The sequence below is a fragment of the Parambassis ranga genome, chromosome 5 (assembly GCF_900634625.1).
Source record: "Parambassis ranga chromosome 5, fParRan2.1, whole genome shotgun sequence".
Classification (NCBI taxonomy): Eukaryota; Metazoa; Chordata; class Actinopteri; family Ambassidae; genus Parambassis; species Parambassis ranga.
This window is the reverse complement of record NC_041026.1, coordinates 20,880,117-20,904,700: the sequence shown is the minus strand read 5'-3', so window position 1 is coordinate 20,904,700 and position 24,584 is coordinate 20,880,117. Positions and strand designations below refer to the sequence as shown.

Sequence of the window (24,584 nt, the reverse complement as noted above, 5' to 3'; positions counted from 1 at the left end):
CGGCTGGATGCCGCATGATTTATGGTCCTCTGGGAGCTGCAGTCGTGTCTCATGTCCAGTGTCTCAATAGAAAAAGGACCACTCATTGCAGGTTTAAAGACCTAAAGCTTGATGGAGGAGATAAAGCTGTTCAAGTCAGAGATTATCTGAGTGTAAAAACACACATAAGTTTACGCAGTCTAGACAATCATTAGTTGGCAACATTAACATGCCACCCCTGCTTCAAATGTCCCAACATCTCTCTCCTTCACTGTATTTTTCATTTATTTATAGAAGTGTTTATTTATTAATGTTATTAATGTGTGTTTATTGTCGAGCAGTACAGCTTACTCATCAGCTTCTCCACATGAACAGTTTAAGGGCAACCTTCCTTTTTTCCAAGTCTTTCTCTTAAACACACATATGTGCTTTAGAATGGTTACTCTGTTCACACTGTGTAACGTAGTATTAGAGCTGAGCATGAGCAAGAGTAAGCAAATTCAAAGAAAGGAACCCATCAGATAAACAGATACAGTGCTGACACTGGCCGGTGAATGCTAACAGCTGGCATGACTCCTGCTACTTCAGGATGTTGGCATGGTTACCCATTAAAAGAAACTCTGTGCCTGACTGTCTTCAGGTGTTTCATTCTAGTTCAGCAAGTCAGCCATCATCAGCCATATTTACCATCTTTTTTCTTATTTTATTGAAATGTACCTTGCACTCACTCAGCCCTCCTTCCCTCCAGTTGTACTTTACACTGTACAAGCATGAATGCTAAATATGGTATTGGATCAACACAGCTCATTCATTTAATGTTTTTAATTGAAACTTAAACTGAAAAACCTAACCCTAAACAAAGATCCCACATTTCTGAACCTTATTCCGAACAAGTCAAACACTGCACAGATGGGTATGTGAGGACCTTATTTTGAGATTTGAAAAAAGTGGACATACCCTTTAATAACACACTTCCTTCTCAATACTAATAGACTGAATTGTGTTTAGAAATGAACCGTTTTCCTTCGCATCCTTTTTCTGTGTCACAGATCCACTTAACAATGTTTAAATTTTTATCAATTGAAAAAAAGCATGACGAAATCTGCGTCAGAGAGCCACTTCCTCAGGTAGGAGTGGATAACCTTGACAGATCCGCGCGCACAGTTTTTGACCCCCCTCTCTCTTTCTTCCTCTCAGCATCCTTCAGTCGCTGAAGAGACGCTGTGATGGGTCTCACACAACAAGTGAAAAAGATTCAGATGATAAATTGTCATTGTGGATGATGAGCTGCACTTTGTGCGTCACGGTGCGCTCCGGACTCTCCACCCTGCATGACAATTGTAGGCAGCGCAGCATGTGATGCTCCGTCCTCCACTGTCCTGTGAGCGCTCAGTCAGTCCCACAACCACACACAAGCGCTGCTCGGCGGGTGGATTCATGCCTCAGTCTCCAGATACTCTCTGACAGCTGCGTTCACATAAAAACCTTGGATATTGCTGATCGCTCATTAAACGGTGAGAATGAACGTTTTGCTTCTTTAATCCTTCCACTTTGCCTTTGTGTCTCTGCCTGGCTTTATAGGATGTTTAATCTGTGGAAGTTCACGGGCGGCTTTTAAAAGAGTTTGAAGCGTCCTGTGTCGTCTCCTAAACGCTCAGTAACCCTTGTTTAGAACGAGCAGAGGAGTAATTTTAGAGTTAAACGTAAGCGTTTTTACGTAGAGGTCAGGAAATAATCTTTTGTGACCTTGGTTCTGTTTAAAACTGGTCGCATCAGTCCTGACAAGCAGCCGAAGCTGAGGCATATCACTGTCAGGTCCAGATGCGTGGCCTGGTGTTCTCAGTGAATGATCTGTGTGTTGTGGTGTTGATTACTCAGAGTGTTCAGAGCTTCCTGCAGCTGTTCAGTTATAGATTTAAAAGAGGATTTTGTGGTGGGAAACAAATGCTTTAAAATATAAACTGTTTCAAGTTTGGGCATCTAATTAGTAAACTGCAGATTAGTTGCTGTTAAAGTCAGACTTTTAGTACTTTGCTTTGAACGAGCTGATTGACTGAGACATGTTTTTACAAGACCAGGGACTGATTGATCCACAATTCAAACAAGACAAGACATGCAGGGTGACATGCTGCTTCTCCTCAGGTTACACTTATGGCTGATGCACAATGCACCTTGATGTGTACACAGTTGTGACGTGCCTGTTGTGGATGTAAGACAAAAAAGTGGCACAGTCACAGAACAGTGAAGTTTTAAATGGCAGCTGGAATAAAGAGGAAACACACACTGTTACATGTGGCAGGGCTTTTTGGAATTTGAACACATACTTTGTGCATACACAGGCAGTCACATAGCTTCACATCTCAATGAGGCTTTTACTAAATGATGCAGAAGATACATTCTTATTTGTCCTAATACATAACATGACTCCACATTGCACCCCCTGCTGCTGCTGCATCCTTTGGTGTCATTCATGTGGCCAAAGTTGCACTGATATGACTGTTGTAGCCAGTTTAGAATATCTACACAGTTAAATGTTTGTTGGCTTTTTGCAGCCCTTCCTATCACACATTCAGACTCTTAGCTGGGGTCACCTGAGCTGCATGTTTTTTTCCTGCAGGATTATTGGTTGGGTGAGTGGATGTGTTTTCATTCCTCCCCGTTGGCTGGATGCTGCAGCTGCTGATTGATATTACGTGTCTTGTGTGGGATTGAATGACAAGACAGAAAAGCGGTGCTGGTGGCTTTACAGTTAATGCACACAGGATTATGAAGACTTGTGAATGGCTGTGCATGGATTATTACATCACGGGTTCATCTCGACATGCACAGGGGAGGAAATCTGTTAGCGGAGTGGATTTTATTATTATTATTATTATTATTATTATTATTATTATTATTATTATTATTATTAATAATAATAATAATAATAATAATAATAATAATAATAATAATAATAATAATAATAATAATAATAATAATAAATATGGAGCTTTCTTGTTGCCAGTAGGAGTTCTAAGGTTTTTGGCACAGTCCATGTGGAGAATCTACTGATACTGAAACTTGTTTTAAGCTGATGTACACAGTAAATGTGCATCACAGCTATTACATCACATGAAACATATACAGCATCCTTTTTCACTATACGTCGTCTGTTTATTTTCTAACATTTCAAATTTTTAAGACTCTTTGTTGTTGTTCATTTCAGTTGGATGGCAGATGTTAATAACAGGGAAATGGTTCACTCAATAATTAATGAGCCTACACAGGGCCCTGTGATGTGGATCAGGAGAACACATGACGGCAGGTCATCCAAAGCATCATGTTTACTTCCTCCATTACGTTTGGGTTGAACCAACCACTCCCTGAGAGAGGGGTGAGGATGGATGTTGCTGCCAGGCTTCAGAGGATTAGAGGATTTACAGGAGGAAAAAAGCTTCACTAAAGTTAAGCTTCGCAGAACAGGGAAATTAAATAGAACAATTTGCAGGATTGGGAATATTTTGGAAGTGAAAATGTTGCAGTGGTGAGAGGTTTTTTATTTTTAATTTTTTTTAAGCCTGTTCAAATCTCTGCAGAGTTTTTGCTGACAGAACTCACAGGTGTGACACCTGACCTCCCTTCTTTATGTTGGCACACTTCATGTCTCTGGAGAAACATTGCCACAGGGTCCTATCATGAGCTTAATCCAGGTCTATGGTGGAATAATCATGTCAATGACTGTGTAAAGTCTTATTTAAGCATCACAGCCAGTAACAGGAAGCAGGAAATTACAGACATCAAATCAAATGTGAGGTAGTTTATGTTAAAATGAGCTTCCCATCCAACAATGATCAACTATTACATAGTAAAGCTGACAATGTCCTTGAAACACAATTGTGACTTTTTTTCTGATACAGGACGGAGGCCAAGAACTGAAATCCAGCTGCCACTCTTCAGCATCCTTTCATCTCTTCTCGCCCACTTCCTTCTCTCTCTCTCTTTCTCTCCATCCCCACCCCACTCCTGAACCCTCAGCCTCCCCGATGCCTAAAAACAGCAAGGTGACGCAGCGCGAGCAGAGCCATGAGCACGTCACAGAGTCGGTGGCTGACCTGCTCGCACACGAGGAGCCGCTGGACTGGAAGAGCAGCTCCCAGAATGTTGGAGGGGCGGCCGGCAAGAAAGTCCCCCAAATAGAGGTGCCAGAGACTGATGAGCGACCTGCTTGGAACAGTAAACTGCAGTACATCCTAGCCCAGGTGGGCTTCTCTGTGGGCCTGGGGAATGTGTGGCGCTTCCCGTACCTGTGCCAAAAAAATGGTGGAGGTGAGTTGGACATACACAAACAGAAGACACTTTTAGTGCACCTCTCTTCTACTTTCAGGTGTTTTTAATGAATCAGTAGGTCAATTTATACTGTCACATAACCATCCTAGTATATATTGTATTAGGGCTAAAATAATGGGAATGAGCTCCTTGAGTTTTGTTTGGATGTGTCAATCTGTGAGAGATATCAAGGAGGGCTTATCCATGCTCACCTCAGTTAAGGTGTCTTTAAACTAATCGATTCTGTCACTTATCTATAAAGGACAGGTTGATCATGATATTGATTACCCAGCCCGATGTGACATAAAACTGTCTTTCCTACACTAGCGTGTTCATATGCATGATCTCAGATGTTTGTCAGTCTCTTTCTTGCGTCACCTCGACCATCACAAACTACTTGGCCCTTTCAGTGGGTACAGAACTGCTTAGGAGAGCAGCTGTATTGTGTAGAAAGCTGCCAGCTCTAAAAATAGCTGCACTATTGATTACTACAGGCAGCAGGACAGACCGGGCTCAACTGATACTCTGGTAAACAGAACAGAGCTCTGTAAAAATGGATGTAACTGTATAGCGAAGAGGCTTATTTTTATCTGGTATCATGTATGTAATCGGAGGCGCACACAGTGTAAATCTGTGTTCAGTGTGGGTGACAAACACCTCGTCATCACAGATCAACTGATGTTCTCTTTTTTTAAAGTGTTGGCAGCCCTGCTGTCTGTGCTTCATTTAATGCATATACATAGGATGTATTGCCCATACTGGCAGTAAGCACTAACAGTAGTTTCTCTCCCAGACTAGTCAGGTCAGGTGACGTTCCCAGTGGCCATTTTTCACTGTGTAATTTGCTGTCTGGCAGCCAATTACAGACACATTAAAGGTCTGTGTTGTTTGGGAGTTATCGCTGCGTGGGCTCCTCTTTGCTTTCCCTTTTCTCCCTTGTCATCTCTTCCATTCTCCTTTGTCTTGTCACATCTGCTGTATATCACACCTATAGTAAGAACTGGCCCCACCTTTAATGACCTGTGATGGAGTGGATTGAGGATCCTGGCAAATGCCCAGAGCTCCTCACTACATTAAACTTCCTCCCTATTTTCGCTTTCTTGATTTAGCCTTTTGCCTCCTCTCTGCCTCATTACACCACCCACTATGAGATGTGTGTGTCTGTGTGTGTGCTGCTGAATGTAATTCCTACTTTTGATGTATTAATAGTACATGTTCACTCGCTATAAGTCTTTATATCCGGGATGATGACTCACCCTTCACACGTAACACAACACATCCTGATTATTCCGTTTCAGAATAAGCTCCAAACGGGACAAATTTAGACTTTCATCAAAATTAAACTTAATTTCAAAGAAAATTTGTCAATGGAGCTTTTCCTTAATGAGGTCATATGTCATTTTGCAAGTTGTAGTTCATGTTGCAGTTCTACCTCATTGCATGACTTGATAGCATTGATTTCCAGTAAGAGAAGCACATAGAACATCTGAAGAAACATAGCAAATTGTAAATAGTAATTGAAGGAAATCCAATGAAACTTGTGGAGTCTTCCTGTTTCTCAGGTGCTTATTTGGTGCCCTACTTCATCCTCCTCCTCATCATCGGCATCCCTCTCTTCTTTCTGGAGCTTGCGGTGGGTCAGAAGATCCGACGTGGTAGCATCGGCGTCTGGAACTATGTCTGTCCCCGTCTGGGTGGCATAGGGATGTCAAGTCTGATGGTAAGCATGGGGTTCATTTTAAACATCGTCACCTTTACAGGCTCTTTTATAATACTTTTAAGTGTAGCTGTTAAATTTTTAATTGGCACAGTGGGAAAGCAGCATGCGTCAAAAAGAGAAGTGTGGGTCTTCTGATAAGAATCAAGGATGGAGTAATGGGGTAACAGCTGTCGAAGCCTGCAGTTAGACAGAGTCACATCTGCTGAATGTGCATCATCTTAATGTTAGAAAAACAAGCTAGTGCTGTCTGTGTGATTTATGATGACGCCTTACCTATCCATCTTTATCTGTTTGGGATACCTTAATATACCTCGGTCTCTTGGGTTTATGGGAATATAGACGTGTTTGAGAGTGAGACGTAGCTTTTCTTTGGAGTTGCACAACTGGTGCAGAAATGGCTATAAATATCTCAGAGAAGATCACTGTTGAAAAGAGAGTGCTTTAATTATTCATGCTTTCCTCAACCTTATTTAGCTTCAGCATGTCCTTGCTGCCAAGACTGCTCACAAGACTGACAGCATCACGGGACATGCACAAAGAGTGCTGCCTCATTTACATACTATTCTCACTCCATAGATGTTATCCTGCAGTGAAATGATGGTGTGAAACTTGGAATTGTATATTAGTAATTTATGTTACACATGCTGGCTGTTTACCTAACATAGCAGAAGGAATACTAGGAAATGGTAATCACCATCACCAAATCTTATCCAATCTGTGCAGGTGTGTGGCTTTGTGGGTCTCTACTACAATGTGATCATTGGTTGGAGCATCTTCTACTTCTTCCAGTCCTTCCAGTATCCTCTGCCATGGAGTGACTGTCCAATCAGAAAGAACGGGACACTAGCCAGTGAGTAACATAAAATACAAATAGATAAAAATATGTGTTCCTTTACATGCGTGCAAACAACATTAATGTGGTGTTTTAAAGTGAGTACAATGTACATTTTGTTAAACTGTCTTTTTGCAAACATTAAACATTGTGATTCGGTTCAGTAATTTTTTAGTTCTGAAGGAAAGAAGGAAAAGGAAAGAAGGAAAGACATGCAGCAGAAGGAATAAATAAAATGCATATGAAAATATGAACATATTTTAGTGGTGAATGTCAGAGTACATGCACTTGTGTGTTTAGTGTCTGTTTTTAGCTGTAGGCCATAATGTGGTTCATCATGCAGAACACGTTGGTTGTCACTGTTTATTGCACCTAGATAATGTTTCAGTCTAATATCTAAATTGTTTACATATTCAGGACTAAGAATGTTAGTGTCATGTATCTCAATGGACCTCTGTAACTCAGTCTCCACACTAAATCGGACAACTTACAACTTTCTGTCATGACTTCACAAATATAATCCAGATTTAAACCCTTCTGGAGTTTATTCCATCAGTGGTGATAATAACATAACCCCACTGGGGCAGCTATGAAACACTCAGCATGTATGACTCAGCAGGGCTGAGGCTGTTGGCAGAGAGACAGGGAGCAGAGGTTCAGACTGAAGGATGCTACTGGTGAAGGACAGCAGCAGAATGTAAAATGTTCCACCATGTCTCCTGTACAGATGATGACACCAGATTCATCTATAAAGAGGCTTTCTTTGCACCTGTTTTTGTTATTGTCTGTGTGGTTTGTTCGTGTGTCTCCAGGCAGATACATCTGCACCATCCTGCAGTATAATGTGGAGTCTCTAAACGCTGCTGAATCAGATCTCAGCCACACGTAGCATATATCATTCCTCCAAGGTCCCGAGAGTATATACCGAGAAAAGAAAGCTCTAGTGTAGAGAACTGGAGCTCCATGCTTTGCATACACATATACAGTTGACCTTGTGTATAAGAGGTGTCAACCAGTTGAGGATTGGGATATTGACCCTGAGCAAACAATCTCAGTGTTGTGTTTTTCTCCTCTTGTGCTCTTCATCTCTCCTGTCTTCACGCCCATTTCTTCCCCTTCGTTCTTATTATCACCTACCTCTGTTTCTACACCCCTGTGGTACACAGTTGTGGAGCCAGAGTGTGAGAAGAGTTCGGCTACGACCTATTTCTGGTATCGCCAGACTCTGAACACGACCAGCACCATCGCAGAAAGCGGCGGCCTCAATGTCAAAATGACCGTGTCTCTGCTCTTTGCCTGGATTATTGTCTGCCTTGCCGTCATTAAAGGAATTGCCTCATCTGGGAAGGTACTATAGTGACAAGGATGAGACAGAACTGGGAGAACTGTCACTTTTCTGAATGTCTGTTTGTTCTTTCCACTCTCACAGGTGATGTACTTTAGCTCTCTTTTCCCCTACGTGGTGCTGTTCTGTTTCCTGGTCAGAGGTCTGATGCTGAAGGGATCAGTAGATGGTATTGCTCACATGTTTACTCCCAAGGTGAGAGCGTCTTTCTCACATTTCTAAACAACCATTCACACTAATAAATCTCTAATAATGAAGCTCCTGTCCTCACATGTCAGTTGGAGAAGATGCTGGAGCCCCAGGTGTGGAGGGAGGCAGCCACCCAGGTCTTTTTCGCTCTGGGTCTGGGCTTCGGAGGAGTAATCGCTTTCTCTAGCTACAACAAAATAGACAACAACTGTCACTTTGACGCTGTGCTCGTCTCCTTCATCAACTTCTTCACCTCCATTTTGGCTACACTGGTGGTGTTCGCTGTGCTTGGGTTCAAGGCCAACATCATGAATGAAAAGTGTGTTGTAGAGTAAGTTCAACACCTGCGGAGTGATACAGTTACTGGGTTTGTTAAAGAAAAGTTCCTTCATGAAATTACAAACTGTTCCTTTAAGTTATTTTGTGTGTGTGTGTGTAGAAATGCAGAAAAGATCCTGGGATACCTGAACTCCAACGTCCTGAGTCACGATCTGATTCCTCCACATGTGAACTTTTCCCACCTCACCACAACAGACTACGCTGAGATGTACGGGGTCATCAAAACAGTCAAAGAGGGCAGCTTCGCACAGCTGGGCCTGGAGCCGTGTCTCCTGGAGGACGAGCTCAACAAGGTAGGTCTTTGAGACACATGAACTCAGCTGATTCTACATCATGTTCTGCATTTCACCACTCTGATCGCCTCTCTACCTCCCTCCCACTCTCTCTCTCTCTCTCTTTGCAGGCTGTCCAGGGCACCGGCCTGGCCTTCATCGCCTTCACAGAAGCTATGACCCACTTCCCAGCATCTCCATTCTGGTCTGTCATGTTCTTCTTCATGCTCATCAACCTCGGTCTGGGCAGCATGATTGGTACCATGACTGGAATCACCACTCCCGTCCTGGACACCTACAAAGTCCAGAAGGAGCTTTTCACAGGTATACCACCTCCCCCTCCCCCCACTGGCTCCACCAGCCAGGCCTCTGTGCTATTAGTCATTCAAATCCCTTGCTCAGCACTTCGAAGGGATTAAAGTGCATTTGGGAAAGGGCTGATCTAGACTTTGTTTTATTGCTTTGGATGCAAAACAGCAACAGGAAATAAAACCACTTAAAAAATTTAGATTTTCTTCCATGTTTTTCCATCTTTTCCTCTGATGGGCTTCTTCTCTGTGTTTGTGACAGTGTGCTGCTGCATTGTGGCTTTCCTCTGTGGCCTGCTGTTTGTGCAGCGCTCAGGAAATTACTTTGTCACTATGTTCGATGACTACTCAGCCGGTCTGCCTCTCACTGTGGTGGTCATTTTGGAAAACCTGTCCGTTGCTTGGGTATATGGCACTAAAAGGTAAGAATATATATAAGAATATATATGAAGTGTATTTGTGTGTATTTCTTGTGCTCAAATCACAATTGTCAACATTGTCTCCTCGTCAGGTTCATGCAGGACCTGGAGGACATGTTGGGTTTCCGACCGTGCATAATATACTTCTACCTGTGGAAGTTTGTCTCTCCAATCTGTCTCATCGTTCTCATCTCAGCCACTGTGATAGAGATGGCCATCAGCCCACCAGGGTACAATGCCTGGGTTGAAGAGCTGGTCAGTAATTACTAATGCATTATGATTTAAACAGCAATGTAATGTTTAATGCTCAATATAACGATTCTGTATACATTTATTTATCACACAGTCAGCACAGAAGCCTCAATCACCTGTCGTTTTCACAAATATGAATTAGTCTGAAATTTGTCCTCTTTTCATCAAGAGAAAAACTTCCTCTCTGTCCCTGTAGGCTCAGGAGCGTTTCCAGAGCTACCCTCCCTGGGCTCTGGCCATGTGCTTCGCTCTGATTGTAGTGGCCATGCTTCCACTCCCTCTCGTCTTCCTTGCTCGCCACTTCAACTTGATGTCTGATGGTTCCAACAAGCTGTCTGTCTCCTACCGTAAAACTATGATGAAAGACATGTCCAACCTGGAGGAACAAGACGAGGCCAGATCAATCCTTGGCGCCAAGCCCGGCGAGGCACTGCCAGCGCCGATGCGCAGACCCTACCTGACTCCCAGTGGAAACAAAGCCACAGACCCCAACTCCCTGTCCCCAAACATCTGCTACGGTACAAGCTACCAAAATGCTGCCATAAGCCCCACCACACCCACCACGCCGACCACACCTGTCACACCAGAGTCAGACTCTTAAATGTTTTCCAGGCCTGTAGCCAGGGGGTCAATGCAGAATCCCTCCACAGCCCAGTATGTAGCCACCCAGTTCATCTGAGCACACACAGAAGATTGTTTTCCAGCATATAGTCAAGCACTGCAATCAGGTTAATAGTTCACAGTGTACATCTGTAAATATGTTGTAAAGTGTATGAGCTGAAGATGAAGTTCTGTGGTCTGCTTTGTTTTTGCCTTAGTTTAAGGCAGACACAGAACCCCCACAGTATAACACACATCCCTGCCTGCACAGTGCAGAGGGACTTTAATGTAGTGGAGATGGTGTGTGTGTGGTCCAGACACACACACACACACAGAACTGAGGTGAATGTTTGATTTTTAAGGCTGCTGCCAGATGTAGCAATACTGGGTGTCAAAGACATATTCACAGGTTTACTTTGGATGAGCACTATGTGAGCACAGACATGTCATCCTTCAGATTTGTTTTGACAGGCCATTTTATTGTGAAAACATTCTAAAGGCTGCTCTGAAGACACCCATCCATCCCATAATCAACCTCCTGCTGTATTTTGTGTGTAGCCCGTACTGTTCGTGTTCATACTGTAAACAGCAATGTATAGCATATTAATGCACTATAGGATAAAATAGTTTTTATTACCAGAGAAGCTCGATCTTACTCTCATCACACACATAATTTCTCCACCAAAGAGTAAAAAAAAATCACAATGAAACACTTGAATTTTACATCACATTGATAAACTGGATGCTTATTTTGAAACAGGAAGCACAGAATTGTTGATGCAGTTTTTTTTACATTCTTCCTACAATGTAAGATTATTGTGCACAAGCAAATTTGAATGAATCAGAGTTTACTGCTGCAGTCAAATAATATCTATACAGTGACATCGGATAAAGGAGCACAAACTAGAATGCACAAATTATGTTCTCTGTGAAAGCAAAAAAAACACAAAAAGAAGACAACTCTAATGGTTATAAAATATAAAAAATCAGCAACAGACCAGAAGATTTAGAAGCAACAATTAATAACTTGATAGTATGCACTCTTATGGAAGCCTTAGACTCCTCATATGCACAAGCACACACACTGAACTCTGTATATGTGAGGTTACTGTACAGTAACGTCGGCTCTGTCATGTCACGTAGTTTCTTGGTTTAACCATGAAATCAACATGTTTCATTTTTGCACACAGACAGTGAATAATTGTGCAGACCTGTCTATATTACGCTAAGAAACAATACCTGTGTTTATTTTTTTATCACAATATTCAAAGCCATGTTGTTAAGGTGTAAATGGACTATATTTATATTTATGTATATTTGCAGTTATATGGTGTGATGAAAAAGATGTATTTATCTTTTACAAGTGATCAGTATATACAGTATATAGTGTATATTTTCATCTTGTGTAGCGCTTCTTGAACCTGTATATTTTAGGACTATAGCCTTTTTTGTAGCTCGTGTCGCTCGTTCTTGTAGAAAATGCTGCTGGATGGTGGAGGTCATGCGTGAACTGTGTGTAGAAGACTGTGCTGCTTGTCGAGTGACCTGTGAGACAACACAAGAATCTGCACGTACTTTATTTTAATACACATCAAGCTATTAATATAAAGGCACCCATGAAAATGCAGTTTGTTTTCCATGCAACAGTTGATTAATTCATTAATGAATGTACTCCCCTTTATTTATTTTTAGTTATATGACATGTAATTAATCACTTAACTTACCCAGCACTGAGGTGCAACACAAATCTTTATTATTGTACTCAGGTTCAGATTTTTCCACCTTTTATGAGTTTTATCTGTAATTTGTGTGAACTGACTGTCCTTAAAAATACTGCAGTTTGTCAGATGAAGCTGAATCATACCATTGAAATGTGGAGCTTAAAGTTGAGCCTGATGGCGCCTCCTTCAGGTCAAACTTTATATTTCAGGGCCCTCTTGTGGAGGAACTAAGAACTGCAGGTTGTCTTGGTTATTAATCCATTTAGAAGTGTTGTTTCCTGCTGTGTAATGGGTGTTTTTTGTTTTATTTCTGGTGTTAGTTTGTGTGAGTGAGTAATGAGCAAGTAAAAATCTCGGTTCTGTTGACTGAGTCTGTAAATAATCTCATTAATAAAATAAGACTAAATATAGTTTTTATTCATGTGAGGTATAGCTATGTCTTAACAGTTTTAGCAGTAAATGTAACAAAAAGTAAAGATTAATGGTGATTATTGTACTTTTTTCACAAGACTGCAAAACAAGCAGCATCTTTTGACCTCTTAGCAGTAAATTCAAGGCTGGTGTTAAAGCAATATCACATTTAAACAGCTGAGGGTGAAAAGAAAATCCACCTGAGTGTCTGTATGAAACAATCCTTATAAGGAAAGGGATATAATGATCCTTCCTCCTTTAAGTGCTGGAGTGTGTGTGTGTGTGTGTGTGTGTGTGCAGGGCCTTACTGAGCACACATTTTAAGCACTATCTGTACAGGTGACACATTTAGAAATGTCCCTTTACAGCTTCTCTCTCCTCAGTCATTACTGTATGATTGTATGATACTGACAATTATTGTACAAATTGTTAAACATAAAAAATAATAAAGAGTGGACAAACAGCTGTGGGACGTCAGTGTTTTTGTGGTTACCTCTATAACAAGTAAAAATATGACTAAACTTCCAAAAATCTAGGAACAATTTATTGCAAAACTCTTACAGCTGACACAGAGTGCTTTTTTCAGCCATGCTGCTGGTATTGTTGTTCTGTTGGTTGTGTTTATGTTTCTTATTTCTGATTTCAAGTGATCCAGTACTAAATGCTGCGGAAGTTCAAACTAGAACCGGACCTGATTCCAAACATGGCGCCCAGTCACTTAATAATAAAAAACACTTTTGATGATGTGCTGTTGATGAAAGTTCTCCCACATTACTATCAAGACAAAGAGGGAAACAGTAAAATAATGTAGATAAAACAATTAAATAAAGAGATGTCCTTTGGTGCTGTTGCATTTTATTCTTTTATGATAAAAATCTGTTTTCAAAATGATATAAAGTTTAAAAAGTCTATGATATTAACCTGTTTTTCTGCAGTGGTCTTCATGATAATCCATAGATTGGAGATGCAGCTATTTAAAGTCATTTCACTGGATACTTCCCATTATATATTTGCATTTATATATACACTCCAAAACACACACAGAAACATATAGAATGTTATACTAACACAAACCTATGCAGATCATACAAAAAAGAAACGGGGACTTTCCTAACCCCACATGTGTAGCACAGACATAGCTCTGTGTAATCATAATTTACAGTCAGTGACAGGATCTGTCAACAGTCTATTTCTGCAGTTACAGTCTTAAATCACAGATCCTGATGCAACATTTGTCCCCGAGCCAGAAGCCTGGAAACAGCGGCTCTGTGAACTTGGCTTCCATCTTGTAAAGAATCTTCATTGTGTCTGACACCTCGTAGAAAGACAGAGTCCCCTCTTTAAACTGAAGGTAAACCCCGATCCTGTGATGGCTGGGGGGTGTTGAGAGCTGGATGCTGGCGTCTTTGTGGCTCACAGAGTAGTATGTGAAGCGATCCAGACTCCAGGACTCTGCATTGCCACCAAAGGCTGATGATTTTGTGAGTGATTTCCTGTTTATTCCTTTGTAGGCGAGGGCAATCTCTGCCTTGTCACCTTCCACCTCCACCTCGTAGTAGCATCGCTCAGCCTGGAGTGCTTCCCTGCACAGCACCTGTCGCCTATGGAGGAACCTCTGTGGACAAGAAACATGTGGATTCTTACATTTTGGATGGCACAGCTTCACCTCTTTATCATCGTCAGAAATAACCAGGTCTTCGTGGGCTGTCATGGGGTCCAGAGAAAGCTCACAGGCATCTGAGAAAACAGGTTTAAAGTTAGTAGTTTGTGAAACATGGTCCGAGTCTGGAATGAGTCATTCACACTGTAAATAAAACTCACACTGCAGGAACTGTTCTCTGGTCACAGGTTCCTCTCCAGTGCAGTGAGACAAAACCGCAGCATCATTAGGTGTCACTTCTGAAACCCCCCCACCCAAAAAAACAACAACAAATAAATAAACAAGAGAGACCCGGAAACATCACTCTTTACAAGGAGTCACAAAGTGCCAAAATGTTTGCTGCGATGGACAATGAATCACATATTTACACTTAGTCAACATGTTTTTGTGTTACACCACATCATTTTTACATGCATGCAAACCATTACTGGGAATGTAAGGGAAGGTCCATAATATTTAGTCACTTCTGTTAGTGGGTGATTTTTTTCAGGAAGGAATTTTCCACATAAAGTTATAGAAAATGTGTGGAAAATTGAATTTATTTGCTTACACACACAAAAAACATCCACCTGTGCATGTTGCGGTGGAAAAATTATTAACTATTATTATTAGTATTAACTTTTAATATGTTGAGGATTGGTATGTTTATGTAAATACAGCTTCTAGTATTAGAATGATTCAACTAAAATACCTCCATTAATCCAGAGCTTAATCTCAAATTTAACCATTAGTCGTGGACACATCTTTGCAACGTATCATTGTCGTCTCCCTCTGATTTCTGCTGCTTCCCACTGTCAGCTACAAGTAATAAAGTCACAGATTTACCCAGGGTGAAGATTTCCACACAAAGACACATACCAGTGTGAGAGATTAAGGCAAACTCCTTGTCACAGAAATCTTCCAGCTGCCTCCCGAGCTTCTCCACAGCTGTCTTTGTGAGTTTGAAGGGGAGGGGGGGGACCTCTGAACCCTCGAACAGGACCTGGTCTGTTTCACAGAGGGGGGTCACAGAGAGCCATTTCTGTAACGACGGAAGAGACTTAGACCGCCCACTCACATACAGGTAAAGCTTACAGTGTGTGAGAGCAGTACCTGCAGGAAGTACACATTGTTTTCAGTTTGCGCCAGACAACGAAGCTCAGCGTCCCTCTTCTTCATCTCCTCCATCCTCACCTGCAGGGCATGCACTGACTTGTGAACCTGAGCCGCTGTCTCCTCTTCCTGAGTGGCGATCAGCTCCTTGACTGTGAGGTAGTGCCTCTGGAGGGCGTCAATGACTCCAACTATGATGCCTTGACAGTAGTCCTCTATTTGTTTGGCCTCCTCCTGTTTGACATGCAGCTGAGTGAGGTCAGTGTGTCTCTGTGCAGTAACATGAACACTGTGACCTGCTCACCTCAATCTGTTGGAGCATCTTCATCATGCTCGCACACTTCTCTCTTTGTTTCTGGAGAATCTCAGTGACTTGTGTCTGCATGTTGTCCAGCTCCTCCTGAGGAGTGTGTGGAAAATACACACATGTATTCACATCATTTAACCCCCTCTGCACAGTGACCTGCAGCGATATGTGTGTGTGTTTTACCCACCTGTTTCCTCTTCCGTTCCTCCGACACCCAGCCGATTGTGTGCCCAATATGATCAGGTGTGCACTGCGCACAGATGATCTGCTCATCCGTGCGGCAGTAAACATCCAGCGGTTTGCTGTGCGTCACGCACAAAGAGCTCCCGGAAACATGGCTCTCTGAGAGTTTTCTCTTCCTACCCTCGCGACCTTCTGCCACCACTTCGGCCAGAGTTGTGTTTATGATCAGCTGAGGTCTGGAGGAAAAGGTGTGGCCGCACTCAGCACAGCTGCACAGCCCGGTGCTGTTGGCGGCCTGCTCTTGGTCCCAGTGGCGCTGGATGCAGTGGGCGCAGAAGTTGTGACCGCAGGGGACAGTGACAGGTTTCCTGAGGACCTGGCTGCAGATCCGGCAGCTGAGGTGGTTCGTCTTGACATAGAAACAATACTCTGCCATGATGGGAGTCGCTAACGGCTGCTGCTTCCTGTTCCAGTCCCGGTGGAAGTGCTCAGATTTATTTTACTTTTCGACGTAATCTTACAAATTCATATTGTACATCTTAACACTTCTCCAACCATTAACTCTTTAAAAAGTGGTTCTAAGTCTATACTTAATTGAGCCGCTGTAGATTATACACGACTTTCCGCCGGTTTGCTGTAACACTAAGCAACAGCAATTTTTTTGAATGAGGAAGTCAACTTCAGCACGCATGATTGGCTGGAAAGTCGTCACATGAGAAAAGATGCAAAATTGGCGCTTTAGGAGTGTGAGGGAGAGAGAGAGAGCTTCCCTTCTTTCTCCTTGCAGAGTAGCTGTTGCAGAACCATCAATGGTGCTTTTTCGTCCCTTCTTTTCTCAGATCCATGAAATATTCTACATTCTCTGTGCCTAACGTTGACGTGCCGTCTGACCAATCACAGGTTTCAAATTCCTTTTGGAAACCATGGACAGTGCATCCTCCACCTAAGACGATAACGTGCAGGGAGCGGAGGGGGCCGCTCTCTCACTCTCATTGAATCAGGAAGACGGTAATCGTCAACAGCATCCCTAAAGTATGGTGGTGCGTTACATGCTTGTGATGGTCAATGGGTGGAACAGTACAGGTTAAAAAACGTGATTTTAGAAACAGCCTTGCTTATTCCAGCCATTCAGCCACTTCCTGTCTCTATTATTGGTTTGTGCATAAGAGTACGTTGCTAAAATGCCAACACCCTGTGTCACAGGTGCACTACCTACGAAAGACACTGCAGCGTCAAGCAGGAAAGATGAAGTCAAGTAAATTAAGGAATGAAAATAGTGTGTATGTCATGTGCCTTTGTGCTGCCTTCTTATCAAAATCAAGAAAAATGCTTGTTAGATGACAGTATAATTTTATTACAGTATCTGAGTCAATGTAAAATGAAGACAAACCCTGATAAATACGTTCCACCATTTACATGTATTTTAAAATCCTTAACTTTTTTAACAAAATAAAACAACGGAAAACAATTCTGTAACTGGCAATCAAGTAATCCACTGAAAAACCAAGAAGGTTTCTCAATTTATGTCTGTATTCTCACACAACAGAGCAAGTCATTGGTAAAAATTCATGTTTTCATCTTTGACTGTCTTAATGGTCCCAGGTCACAGGCATGTAGATAACACTAAGGATAATGAAAGTAAAATGAAACATTGCAGCAGAGGAACAATAAAGTCCATCTGCTCCAGACAGTAACTATCAAGATGTAAAATATCTTTACGTGTTTGTAAAGACATTTGACTAAAAAGCCTCGGTCCATTCCTTTCCTCTCTAAAGATGACACAGGGAATGTTATATTAACTTAAATGTGCTGCCTCATTTGACGGTTAATATATTTATTTAAATCAGAAGTGAAGACATGGTCATGTAGTGTTTCCAGGTCAGTTACTCTAGCAGGTAAGAGGCACACAGAGGCACACAATTCACAGCATGTGAATTATTTATCAAAACCTGGGGGAGGAAGGAAAGGCCTCAGGGAACCTAAATACAAAAGATTGATTGTTTTTTTTTCTGTGGACTGAAATCACAATGATGTCAAATGTCTTGAAGGCAATAGTTCATCATGTAAAGCATCTGGTTGGAGCTTCAGGCCAACTGTAAAACCAAACTGATTCAAGCTGTGATTGAAAGTCAACACCAGGCCGCCCTCTGCCATCTTCAGTCAATATAACATAACATAATGCTTTGTTCAGAGAGAGCACAGTTGATGTTTCGCCTGAACTCCGGACTGAAACGGTTTTAAAACAACAAGAATGGTGTGGGGTTCTCACTGTAGTAGTTCTTCCCAGGATATAGGTTTGGAGAAGACCTCACGCTCCAGCCAGAGGTCATAGTTCATTTGGAAGTCCTCGGGCAGATCCACGCGCTGTCCCAGAACACTCTGCAGGCAGTTGTCCACGGGCAGGAAGTCCGGGTTGCTGTGGCTCTTGTCATAGCGGCGGCTGTTAAAGCGCTCAATGTTGGCTCGAAGGGCACACTCCTCCGCCTGGAAGTCCCAAGGACGAGCATCTAGATCTGTTGAGGACATAAATGCAGATTGGGATTGAAACAGTTTGGCTAAATAAGGGAGAAAAGGTGCTGCAAAAGAAACAAAATCCAAGATGGTGATCTCTTCACGTCACTCTGCTGAAGTACTTGTTTTAGCCAAATGTATTTAATGTTAATTCTTTTTAACTACCTATCTTGCCACCGTATAGTAAGAGGTTGACTGAAGACTGCATTAAAGACAAAGAGAACTCTGGCAACAGATCATTTGAGACACAGTCTGAATATCCAGCAAAGATATTAGGAAAATGTTTTGAGTTTATTTTATTGAACAGTTATGTAGCAGAACTTGGGTTCGGAGAAGTACCATTGATGAAAATATTGTCCTTCAATTTGACTAATACTGTGTATCTAGAATTGTATTCTGTTGGGGTAAATTGCTCTGGATTTCCACTAACCGTTTCCATAAGCCCAGTCGTCATTGAGGCGATGTCGGACTTTCTGGTAGATGGCTGACATGGTCTTCATGTTGCTTTTCCTCCACTGACGTCCAAGATATTTAGTTTGCACTTTGAGCAGTTTCAGAACGTACAGCTGCATCATGGCCTGCTTGACCTTAAGCGCCCTCTTCAAGATGGGAGCAGACTTAAACACCACCAGCATCTGGTAGGGAAAAGGGTCATTAGAGAGAACTAGATTCTGTTAGTTGTGACAAATGTGATTTATGATTCATGAAAATGTTCACATGAGGTGCCCTCACCATTGTTCTGGAGTGTTTCCACTTGGTCAGTTTGTTGAGGATCCTCAGCAGGTTAATACAGGAAAACAGATTCCTCCAACAAAACTGATTGTTGTCTCCTGCTTCCTGTAACAAAGGATGTTATCAAAGTAAGTAAGCAGGCAAACAACACTGATTAATCTGATGGTGACAACATAAAAAGTCAGCGAACTCACTAAACTCTCAGCAGTCAGCTCCGGCAGCTCATGCACCACACAGTATGGAAAGTCAAGTACTGAAATGCTTTAGCGAGAAAAGCTTTTGTTATTTGAAGAGACTCTGAGCATAGTAGTAGTTTATCTTTTTGTCCCTGTGTTGAAATTAGGTTGCAGTAGGCATTCATTAAATCAATATACAGCATAGGATAAAATGAAAAAGTACCTGTTCTTGGCTGTGATGTAAGACATGATGTTCTGGTTGAAGAATTTGAGAATGAGGGGTATGCAGTTGGCAAACACCAGGTGCTGAGCCATGTACTCAAACTATTAAAGCCAAGACACAACCTGCTGAGTTAAACATGTCATAGTGACGCAGCCACATGTAACACCTGCCTGTGTGATGAGCAAACCTGGTAGATGTGGTTCAGCTTGAAGTGTTTCAGAAGCAGCAGCAGGATGGCAGAAATGGCCTTCACAATGATTTCTTTGTGTCGGTTGACATCGACACCAAGCTTCATGCTTTGTAACACTGTGGTCCTGCAGTGTCAGACAGTAAGTCAGTACTTAGAGAGTCTCAGAGTGAAGCCAATGTCAGGTCATTTTCATTTCATTGAAAAATTCATTTTTAATTCAAAAAACCTTTAACTCCTTTAAGACAAAAGTACCACTACACAATCCTGGATTCTTGCTTTGCATGCAAAGTTACCGTATGCACTACAGCCACAACACAGTGTATTAGTATGAATAGACTGATTATGTCACCAGATTAAAGGCTAAAATCCTTCTACTTAATTCTACAGAATATTTCTCCAACTTCAGCAAACTTCTTCACAGTTCCCTATTCAGAACATATTGCTGCATTGTTGTTGTAAGCTGTTAAATCCACTTACGGCATCTCCTCAGGGAGAACATCTGCCAAAATATTAATGGAGTCTGTTTTGGCTTTGGATGTCGGAGCCGCAGCAAGCAGAATCTTCAGCAGAGCAATCTGACATTCAGAGAAACAACATGATGCCAGTATGAAAAAAGTTGTATTGTATTGAACTGACCCATATAAAGCTATCACAATTTTCATGGCATGACATTGACATGGACCCACAGCTTAAGTCCCATAGCACAGTTTATATTATTCCCATAAACCATCCCTGCATATGTTAAGCCACAAAGAGAACTGACCATGTATTGAGGCAAACTGGGCAGAATTCCCTGATAGAGCAGTTCAATGGCGCACATTTCCACCTCCTCTTCACCCTGACAGCAAGGAAAAAGAAATTAATCAATACATAAAATAATTTCACCTAAACAGCTGGAGCAACAAGCCTTCAAGGCCTGCCGTCCACAAACAGACGGGTAAACAATTCACGTTTTTCTTATTCAGAACTAATGATTTAAGAGAATTAACTTTGTTTCCACTTACACCAGACAGAGGAGTTTTCTGAAATTCCTCCTCCTTTGCAACCTGTATCTCAGCGATAGAAATGTATTTGTGCTGAAAAAAAAAAACAGATGGAAAAGAATAAATTAACACCCAGGAGCACTACAGATATGCAAAATTATGATTTAACATTATAAAACGTTAAACAATTACAATACCTGCTTTAACGTCTTGATGCTCTCGTGAATGGGCCTGGGTAAGCCTACCACTGTATCTGTATCACTGCAAGGTGTGAACAAACAAATATAATTTCACCACACAAAAGACATTCACTTGCAATGAAAAACCAATGAAAAGAATACTCACCTTCCAAGTGTGTAACCAATGAACTTACTTCTACTTGATTCCAGAAAATTTTCAATATCTTTTTCCCTGTTAGAGCAAAGACAAGAATAACAAAAATAAAACTTGTTTTATTATGAAAATCTTCAAAGGTTATATTTGTGTATTTTATTATATGTGTGTATTTTGTTAAATGGAGGAAACATTTCAATGTAGCTCTGTTGGCCTGAACAGTACCTGACTTTAGGAGCCCATGGCAGACCTTTGGGGAAGGACACCCTCTCTGATGGAGGGTGAGGAATAGGCGGGGGCATCACTTCATCCCGCTCCAGCGGAAAGGTCTCTGTCTCTATAGAGTTGTCATTGTCATCATTTTCATCCTCGTCCTCACGAGAGTCATCAGCCTTATAGGGATCTTTTTCATTAAATGCATCCAGGTTGTCCTGTTTGATCAATGCCTGTGTAATGTATAAGCATACAGTTGAAAAAGTGACATTGAGAGTCACTAGCTGACCGGGTCATTTCCACAATCAGGAAAGCAATTTTACTTGTAGTTGCATTAATTTTTGAGAGTAGGCTGCTGCAGTAATGAGTACCTTGTGTTCACGGCGGGCCCGTTTTTGTTGCTGCTCTATGAGGTCTGATGCAGAAGCAGGTGGAGATGCAGCCCTCATACTGCGAATGACTCGAATGCTGTCCTCTGGGAGAGGAGGGAGACCTAGTTCCTCACGCTTCTGGACCTTTATGCTTTGAAGCTGCTCAAACCCTCCTAGGGTGAACTGAAACATAGCAGAAGAAGATTTCATATTGTATTCTCTTGATCAGCAGATGGGATTCTGTAGGAAAAATATTTTTTAGATACTGTATTAAAATCTTTACGGCAGTGTCATACAATGACTAGCAAGGCGCGCCACAGGCTAGGGTGAAGTGTCTTGCCCAAGAACACACAACAGTGACTAGGGAGGAGTTGGGAACCACCAACCTTCCGGTTACTAGACAACCCTGCTATACCACTGCGCCACTGTTGTCCCCAAATATATCAAGTATCTCACCAGTATGCTCTTCCACAACAGCAATAACACCTTCTTCATAGGGAAGTGAGGGGCATGGCCACTGCAGAATTTGGTTACCATACCAAAAAGCATGACGGAGATGGGCTCGTTGTTGAACAGAGTTGATCCTGGATTAGAGAAGAAGTTTTGTTGACATTAGATTATTTTTTTAAGAGATCCTTGACGTGACAGCTGAAATTTACCCAGTTCCGTTTTGAATGTTTCTCTGACAATTTTCCATTCAGGCCTATCGGCTGGGTCATCCTGCTGGATTGTTTCCACCATCAGGTACATTATGTTAAGCAACACTCTGAGGTCTGTGCTGTCAGCAAGGGAGATGGCTGGTTTTCTGACAGCACTGCTACAAGCAGCACTGTTACTGAAAAAACACACAGTGGCTCACATTAGATTTTCCACAAAGAAATTGTGGCTTTTGAAGTGCAGGTATACTTCAGGATAACTGATAAAGAACATACTCAATCTCCATGTTGAGCAGTTCCACCAGAGCAGAGAAGGTCCCCACATCAAGCAACAGAAATATGTTGTATCTCATCCAGTGCTGCACCTCAGCCTCAGAGCTGCACTCTGCAAAGGTCCCTAGGGAAACAAAAGTTGCACAACTTTAAAGAACATGAAGAAAACTTATCCTCCAAGATCAATGCTGCTTTTAGTGAAATCAACAACTAGGTGATGTGTACTTACCCTGAGCCATGTAGAGAATGGCCCTAGCCACTTTCAGCCTCTTATCCCGAGCAATGACTTCCAGACCGTCCAACAAGCACATGGCGTGAGCTCTGTGCTGAGCTGCATCCAGCTCTGTCCACTTCTTATCAGACACTGAGGAACAGCAGAGGTCGAGAAAACAAACTGTGATATCAATGCTTTCTTTCACTGCTGTGTATGTATGCTTATCTACTTACCCTGAGTTCTGAATTCATCTTCAAAGCACTTCCTATTAAGAGCAAATTCAGGTCCTTCTGTGTAACTGTAAAGCTCTGCACCAAACACAAAGCATACATAAACAATCTGTACACACTTGTACTCGTTAACAATGGGTTAATGATATAGAAAGAATGATGAATTCAGATATATCAGTCTCCATGACTACCACATACACACACCTGACAGCTCTGCAGCCCACTTGTCTGTATCAGAATATTCAAACTCCAGGTCTGGAGACTCAGACAGCCCCTGTGCACAGCACAAGACATAGTACAGCAATTAGACAGAGATAAATATTTCAATTAATTAACCCAAATCTTACACACAAACAAAAATATATTTTTTCTACTTTGTATCTTAATAGTATCTGGGTGGTCTTTAGTCACTAGGAATAACATTTCTGTGCTAACAGTATTAGCTTGTGAGAAGTAGTCTGTATGAAAATCTTTTAACACATGAAGCTTCTACAGTGTGTGGCATTTGTGGCTGCAAAAAAGTGATCTGCTTCTCAAACAGTGTTGGGTAGGAACACTTAACATGTGTTTATAATTGGGGTACGAAACTATTAACTTCACAACACGTTAGAATCAAGATAAATGCATGTACTATTAAAACTTTCTTATGACTGAAATTTAATAAAATACAGCCTTTTAGTGTATCTGGGTTAAGAAAAACCTTTAATCCACTCAGCTTTAAGAGCTCGGCCATCACTGAGCATATTTCAAAGAAGAATTTAGTCATTCCTCTACTTTATGTTTTGCATGTATGTGATGTTTACACTTGTATGTATCAGTCACTCACTTTGTCGCTATATGGATAACATATTGCAAATTGGACATCACTAAGATATAGTAAAGTTACATATCACTTAGATAGAAAGAATAGATAACAAAGAATAATCTGAAATATTCAACAGGTGAAAAAAAATCTGACGTCCAGTATATCCTGTATAGCTTATGGCCTAACGTCAGCTAGCTAACCCACCTTCTAACATTACCGTTCAACACTGTGCTAATAAGCAGCTGAATTGAACACTGCACTGCAAGGGACACTACAGATAAACTATTCCAAGAATCTCGTTTACTGTTGTTAGCTGCCGATTCTTATAAGAAACGCTAGCTAAGCTACATAGAACTAGCTAACGTCACAGCAGCATTATAGGCCTTGTCTGTTAGCTAATTTAAATCATAAGCTAAAAATAAACCACAGACGCCTGTCTACGTACCTCTGAGTCTTTTCTAGGGTTGCGGGTAAATTCTCCCTTGGTTTTGTTAGGTAGCATCGCTCTTTGCTTATTGTTTACAGGCAGTCCACTACCGTTCCCACCGACGTCCATAATTTCTTGGGCTCACGGTGTTCTCGCGATACTCGTTCTCGAGAATTTACGCGCGATAGTTGGATTGTGTGGCATCATTTGGTGTGTGGCAAGAGCTCTGCGCACAATCTTCACATAAAGCATAACAGCTTTAACATACTAAGACTTTTGTTCTCCATTACAACCTTATGTTATGTTTTGAAGT

The 24,584-nt window shown here is 41.7% G+C and overlaps 3 protein-coding genes across 3 annotated transcripts; 1 reads left to right on the top strand and 2 right to left on the bottom strand.

The window, feature by feature from the left end:
* Positions 1–1,385: 1,385 nt before the first annotated feature.
* On the top strand, positions 1,386–10,620 carry LOC114436738 (sodium-dependent neutral amino acid transporter SLC6A17-like). Its single transcript, XM_028407155.1, has 12 exons — positions 1,386–1,493; positions 3,876–4,284; positions 5,847–6,004; positions 6,728–6,854; positions 8,003–8,184; positions 8,266–8,376; positions 8,460–8,701; positions 8,810–9,002; positions 9,113–9,305; positions 9,552–9,711; positions 9,801–9,963; positions 10,157–10,620. The coding sequence occupies exons 2-12, from the start codon at positions 4,002–4,004 to the stop codon at positions 10,559–10,561; spliced, it is 2,217 nt and encodes a 738-aa protein (XP_028262956.1). The 5' UTR covers positions 1,386–1,493; positions 3,876–4,001; the 3' UTR covers positions 10,562–10,620.
* Positions 10,621–13,535: 2,915 nt separating this feature from the next.
* On the bottom strand, positions 13,536–16,602 carry LOC114436740 (tripartite motif-containing protein 16-like protein). Its single transcript, XM_028407158.1, has 6 exons — positions 15,939–16,602; positions 15,749–15,844; positions 15,445–15,678; positions 15,211–15,373; positions 14,514–14,591; positions 13,536–14,429 (listed from the first exon to the last, which is right to left on the bottom strand). Exons 1-6 carry the CDS (start codon positions 16,368–16,370, stop codon positions 13,891–13,893), a joined length of 1,542 nt encoding a protein of 513 aa, XP_028262959.1. The 5' UTR covers positions 16,371–16,602; the 3' UTR covers positions 13,536–13,890.
* Positions 16,603–17,486: 884 nt separating this feature from the next.
* Positions 17,487–24,427, bottom strand: strip1 (striatin interacting protein 1). Its single transcript, XM_028407151.1, has 20 exons — positions 24,290–24,427; positions 23,244–23,313; positions 23,043–23,117; positions 22,825–22,959; positions 22,599–22,719; positions 22,326–22,501; positions 22,123–22,250; positions 21,667–21,849; positions 21,308–21,528; positions 21,095–21,160; positions 20,947–21,010; positions 20,771–20,842; positions 20,530–20,604; positions 20,244–20,341; positions 19,764–19,890; positions 19,577–19,677; positions 19,372–19,438; positions 19,178–19,282; positions 18,876–19,080; positions 17,487–18,447 (listed from the first exon to the last, which is right to left on the bottom strand). The coding sequence occupies exons 1-20, from the start codon at positions 24,398–24,400 to the stop codon at positions 18,200–18,202; spliced, it is 2,448 nt and encodes an 815-aa protein (XP_028262952.1). The 5' UTR covers positions 24,401–24,427; the 3' UTR covers positions 17,487–18,199.
* Positions 24,428–24,584: the final 157 nt, after the last annotated feature.

Excerpts from the sequence above, each read along its gene's own strand:
- LOC114436738 (XM_028407155.1), top strand. The coding sequence starts at position 4,002 with ATGCCTAAAAACAGCAAGGTGACGCAGCGCGAGCAGAGCCATGAGCAC. Across the intron at positions 6,855-8,002 it reads AAAGAACGGGACACTAGCCA|TTGTGGAGCCAGAGTGTGAG; the intron begins GTGAGTAACATA and ends TGTGGTACACAG. Across the intron at positions 9,003-9,112 it reads TGGAGGACGAGCTCAACAAG|GCTGTCCAGGGCACCGGCCT; the intron begins GTAGGTCTTTGA and ends CTCTCTTTGCAG.
- strip1 (XM_028407151.1), bottom strand. The coding sequence starts at position 24,400 with ATGGACGTCGGTGGGAACGGTAGTGGACTGCCTGTAAACAATAAGCAA. Across the intron at positions 23,314-24,289 it reads ACCCTAGAAAAGACTCAGAG|GGGCTGTCTGAGTCTCCAGA; the intron begins GTACGTAGACAG and ends TGCTGTGCACAG. Across the intron at positions 19,678-19,763 it reads AGCTGAACCACATCTACCAG|TTTGAGTACATGGCTCAGCA; the intron begins GTTTGCTCATCA and ends TGGCTTTAATAG.
- LOC114436740 (XM_028407158.1), bottom strand. The coding sequence starts at position 16,370 with ATGGCAGAGTATTGTTTCTATGTCAAGACGAACCACCTCAGCTGCCGG. Across the intron at positions 15,845-15,938 it reads AGGAACGGAAGAGGAAACAG|GAGGAGCTGGACAACATGCA; the intron begins GTGGGTAAAACA and ends CACACTCCTCAG. Across the intron at positions 15,374-15,444 it reads ACAATGTGTACTTCCTGCAG|AAATGGCTCTCTGTGACCCC; the intron begins GTACTGCTCTCA and ends CCGTCGTTACAG.